Source organism: Tupaia chinensis, unplaced genomic scaffold (assembly GCF_000334495.1).
Source record: "Tupaia chinensis unplaced genomic scaffold, TupChi_1.0 Scaffold000644_1, whole genome shotgun sequence".
NCBI lineage: Eukaryota > Metazoa > Chordata > Mammalia > Scandentia > Tupaiidae > Tupaia > Tupaia belangeri.
In genome coordinates, this window is record NW_006160165.1 from 3,577,113 (window position 1) to 3,582,952 (window position 5,840).

Genomic DNA, 5,840 nt, shown 5'->3' on the forward strand with positions numbered 1-5,840 from the left:
CCACCAGGTCCAGGACTCAAACTGTGGTTGGCCATGTGGGAATATCCAGCACCTTAACCACCATGTCACCTGCTGGTCCTCGTGTGTGAGGATTTTTAAAATATCTTCTTGAGCTGTAAATTTTCTCAGGATTCATATTATTAGTACTAAATAGAAAATATTTCCAGAAAAGAATTTTAGTAGGAAGAGGAAAGAAAATGTTAAGATTAAGACATCAATTTGAAGTTACCCCCAGTTAAATACTCAAGGGATGTGCGTACACACACACACTGCAACATGCATGCGTATCCACTCACACTGACACTTATTGCTGCTTCACAACCTAGCACGTCCTCGTTCTGTTTAAGTTTCTTTCTTTTCTTCCATACACAAGACAGAGAGAGAGAGAGAGAGAGAACTTCAGCAGGGAACTCATAACTCAGTGCACCCCAGCATCACTCAGACCTGCATTGTAGGCATGCATGCAACTAGTTAGTTCTGGATAGCCTCTAGACACCACCAAGAATGTTTCCATTTGGGTCAGCCTCCCAGAGCGTTCCTTTACTACTTTGCCATCATCTGGCTGCCCTCGTAATTTGTTTGCTGTAGGGCACATGCACTTGTCAGAGAAAGAGGGAGGGGGAGAGAGAGAGAGATATCACCCACCCTTCACTGAGGATGGCCACACCACAATTTCTTCTCCATTTTCTTCTTGTGATATTGGGCTTACATACATGTGCCCCTGGCTTAATTTTCAGACCACTGAGCTTGGAACTGCCCAGTTGGCCATATGGGATCCAGCCATTGGCTGGCACCACCTTATTCTAATTTTAACATCGCTTTGGGACTTTAATGTCATTAAAGGGGATGTTTTGAAATAATCTTCCTTTATGCACTCAGCAACTCTTCTTATATTTGTCTAATAAGAACTTTTAATGAGGGGTTATAATTTTCAGATCTTCATAACACTGATAATCATTCCTAATCAGCTAAATTGGCCGCTTACTTAGGGAGCCAGAGACCAGCACTGGAGATCATGCTTCAGTTGTGGTTATAGATATTCTGTCCAAACCAAAGTGGGGAGACCTTGCATTTTTACTTCTAGAGGCTGCATTCTAGAATAATTCTTTGCTAAGGATTAATTACATGAGATACTTTTTTATATTTCAAATGTAGGGAATGATTAAATTCATTTGCTTTCCTAAAACCTGCTATCTTTTGACTTTCCCCCAAACAATTGATGATAGAATTTTATTTTAAAAAAGGAAACTAAAATATTTTACATTTACATTTAAAACTCAATCACGTAATTGTTCATTGATTGTTCATAATGATAGCATAATATCTATAGCCAAATTTTTTTAAAAAAGTTCCAGAAACAATGGAATTTTTAGCATGCCAAACATATAGCCATCATCTTTATTGATACTGAAATAGCTTATGTATTGCCAGCCTAACCTGTGAAGCAGAATTGATGATTTGATTTAGTATTGCATCCTTTTGACATTGTTCAGCTCTGATGAAATTAACGTCAACACCATGAGTTGATGATGTGGGTTATTTGTTGTTGTTGTTCTATAATGTCCTCAAAAGCAGAGGACCCACATAATAAGCGTGAGCTGTTAGTCCGCTTAGTGTACATGCACAATCACAATAAAACTGGAAGACTGACCACTGTTCCCACAGGGCACGCATTGTTTCTAGACTTACCCCCAGCTCACCTCCTAATCAGACTGTCAGCTTTATTGTTGGAGTACCTGTTTCATTAACTCACTCTATGGTATAATCTATGATTTGACTATTTTTTTTCATTTTGATACAAATCTTGAAGCTTTCCTAACGTACATTTTTAAAATTTATTTATTTTATACCCATTCACTGAATAGCATCACAGCATACAAAATGGGATTTCCCATCCAGAATATACTGTGTAATGGCTTAGACATACATGTTATGATCAACAAATAATTTTCCATTTCTCGTTTTAAATTCTGGACGGTAACTTTCAACTCCAGACTTGTCCCTACCATTAAGCTGGCCATTTTCTTCGTTGGTTTTGAACTCTTATTTCTGAGTGTCTTGAGTTTTCCTGATATAGCATTCTCTTCAGAATTTCTTGGATAACTGGTCTGGTATTGGTAAATTCTTTCAGGTTTTATCTATCTGAGAATGTTCTTTTTTTATGAAATTGTTCCTGCATACATTTATGCCACATTTGCTTTGGTTGCAGTGGGTTTCTTCCAGGGGTCCCAGCAGTGAAAACAGCAGACTATATATATAGATCATACAGTCTGGACTTAAAAGTGTGGCCACATACAGTTCTAACCTGGTTGCTAGTAGTGTTTGTCCGTTTCCAGCAGAGTTCTTTGCAAGTGTTGCTAATATATGTGTCTTAAATACATGGCTGGCATTTTCAAGTCATGAGACATTAAGAAAATTCTGAGTTTGTTTGATACAGATGTTATTTCATATTGTATTGTAAAAGTTACACATTTGGGTATAGAACAAGAAAAGGATGTTTCTTGTTACCATTCTTTTCCAACATCATACTGAAGATCCTAGCCAATGCAATAAGACAAAGAAATAAAATAAAAAGGAAACTGGGAAGAAAGAAATCAAACAGGTTTGCAGATGAAATTTAGGTAGAAAGTCTGAAAGAACTGACAAACCCTCTGCAACATGTAAGTGCGTAAGGCAAGGATAAGTCACACAAGGGTAATATATAAAAAGCCTTTCACTTCCCTAGGTACCAGTAGTGAAAAATTGGGATTTGAAATAAAAAACAACAGCATTTACACTAGCACCAAAAATAAATGTCATACTTAGGTAAAAATCTAAGAAAATGTGTGCAAAATCTATATGCAGAAAACTAAATTTCTGAAAAAAGAAATTAAAAGCTATCTATTGGGCTGTTGGAAAAGTCATGGATGTGCTGTGTCTTTTCTGATCACCCAGTGTATCAGCAGAGATTTATTCTGTATTCACAGATAGGAAGGCTCAATTTTATGGTGTCAGTTCTTATCAAATTGATCTATAGATTCAGTACAATCCCAACCCCAGCAAGTTACTTTATGGATTACAACAAATTGATTTTGAAGTTCATGTGGAAAAGCAAACAAAATCCAGACTAGTCAATACAACATTGAGGAATAACATTGTGAACTGACCTTAACCCTACTTCAAGACTTACTATAAACCTACAGCAGTCAACACAGTGTTATATTGGTAAAACAAATAGACGAATATGTCAATGAAAAGGATTCAAGAACTGAGAAATAGACCCACATAAACCTAGCCATCTTATTTCCCTCAAAGGAACACAAGAAATTTCATGGAGAAAGGTAAGTGTCTGAGCATATCAGTTTGGAAGAGCAAGAGCGGGCCGTACCTGTGCAACACATGGATATAGACGCATACGTTGCATAGACATTAACTCCAAATGGATCAGAAACTTAAATGTAAAAGCAAAAGTATAAAATTTCTAGAAGATGACATAGGGGAAATTCTAGATAATCTTAGGTGTGGCAGTGACTTTTAGCTCTCATACCAAAGGTCCAGTGTGTGAAAGAAAGAAGTGGTCAGGTGAACAACTTCATTTAAAAACTTCTGCTCTGTGAAGGACACTGTTAAGAGAATGTAGTAACAAGCCACACAGGGGGAAAGTATTTGCAAACCACATCCCTGATAAAGGATTGGTATCCAAAACATACAAAGAACTCATAAAACTCAGCAAGAGCAAAATAACCCAGTTTTTAAAATGGACAAAATTATCTGGACAGACAGCAGAGAACAGAGATGGCAAGCAAGGAAACATGAAGATGTGAGCACCCAGTGTGCTTGGGGTGTTGGAGATCAGCACAGTACCGAGGTATGACTGCACCTGTCTGGATGGCTGGAACCCGAAACACTGACGCCAAGTCCTGGAGAGGGTGTGGGGCTCCTGGGGCTCACACTTGTTGCCTGTGGAATGTAAAACTGCACGACCATGTGGAAGACTTTGGTGGCTTCTCAAAAAGTCTTACCACACATCCAGGAATCCTGCTCCTTGATATTTTCTCCATGAAGTTGAAAACTTGTGTCTGTGCAAAATTTCAATGTGATTGTTCATAGAGGCTTTATTCCTAATTTCAAAAACTAAAAACTGGAAACCTGCCCTTTAATGGGTGAAGGAGAGACAAACCATGGTACATTCATACAACAGGGCATTAGTTACTCATTAAAAATGAGCTGATAAATTATTTTTAAAGAATGAACCTTTAATGCATATTACTAAATGGAAGAAGCCAGTTTGAAAATGGTGCTTTGGGGCCAGCAGTTGACATGGTGGTTAAGGGCATGGGACTCACATGGTCGACTGTGGACTGTGGTTCAATCTCTGGACCTGATGGCTTGCTTTCTCACTTTCCCTCTCTTTTTCTCTGTGTCTCCTCTGGCCCTCTCTGGCAAATTAAAATAAGTAAATAAATAAAGTTAAATGAAGTAATTTTTAAAAAAGGAAGAAGAAGAAAAGGCTGCATTCCAGCCAGTTGGTGTCATAGTGTCTAAGGGAGTCTCACGTGGCCACACTTTTCCAGTTCCAGAGCCAGAAACCATGGAAACCATGCTGTGTGTGTGTGTGTGTGTGTGTGTGTGTGTGTGTCCCAGATTTCAAAAGGAGAGAGAAGTGGAAGAAAAGGGATTGCGGTGTGACCATGCCCCATTGGGAGTAAGGAGTGTTTGCTCTCTCCCTCCCTCTCTGCTCTCTCCAGTAAGTGCACATGCCTTCTGAGAATTGTTTTGGAAGGCTACCTACATACTTCATTCTCACTTTATGCCACTCTCCAAAAGATGAAACAATAGAATAAAGAAGATCAGAGGTTGCCAGGGTTGAGGAGAAGAAAGGCAGGCAGAGCCCAGCAGACACTGGGGCATGGAATCCTTCCTTGTGACCCCCTACCCTTGGGCAGAAGCATCACACGTTACTCAAAACCCCTAGAGCTATACCACACAGGAAGTGCACACGAATGCACACTGTGGGCTTCAGGCACTAAGAATGGACCAATATTGGCTCAACGCTTCTATCAAATGAACCACATTCATACAAACTTAATAACAGAAAATGGGCCAGCCAAATAGCATGCTGGTAAGGAGGCTGGATTCCACATGGTCAAGTGTGTGGTTTGATTCCCAGAGCTGGTGTCTTGAAAATCACACCAGTTGGGTATATGCATGTGTGCCCCAAATCCCAAGAGAATTGAGAAGGGATTGTGGTGTGGCCATCCCCCCAGAAGTGATTTGTCATTTCCACTCCCCCTCTCTCTCTCTTTCTGCCGAGCACACGTGGCCTATAGCAGAAACCAACAAAACAATTTTTAAAAATAGAGAAAACAGGTGGGAGCAGGGAAAAAGGAACCTATTAGAGCGGTAGTTATCTTCTCAATTTTTCTGGAAACGTAAAACCACTCTAGAAAATACTTTTAAAGTCTGTTCCTTTTTTTAAGGCCTGTATTGGAAAAGATGCGTTATTATCTCAATTGTGATTAGTTAATATGTTTGAATTCACGGAAACGAAAAGCTGATAACGTCATTTGACAGAACCACTTTTGTTCTCTCAACCAGCCAGAATTTGTACGTACATGCTAGAGAAATCCAGGCTTGTTTCACAGCCGCTCGGCCACGGCAACTTCCTCGTCTTCTACTTGTTGATGGACGGGTTGTCTGCAGAGGAAAGGCACGGACTGCACCTTAGCGACCCCTGCACCCACCGGTGAGTGACCCAGTGCGTTCAGCGGATAGCCCCGCCTTGGCGTGGAGATGGCGGCTCCGCAGTCTGCAGTTTATTCTTGTTTTTAAGAGGAGAAACGGTGAGGGGCAGAGATTGC

General features: G+C 40.0%; 1 protein-coding gene across 1 annotated transcript in view; it reads left to right on the plus strand.

Annotated features, from left to right (window-relative positions):
* The window catches only part of MYO16 (myosin XVI), a 603,762-nt gene that overhangs the window by 249,983 nt on the left and 347,939 nt on the right, over nt 1-5,840 (plus strand). Inside the window, 1 exon segment of the mRNA XM_027776197.1 lies at nt 5,578-5,725. Within this exon segment, the coding sequence (XP_027631998.1) occupies nt 5,578-5,725 (148 nt within the window).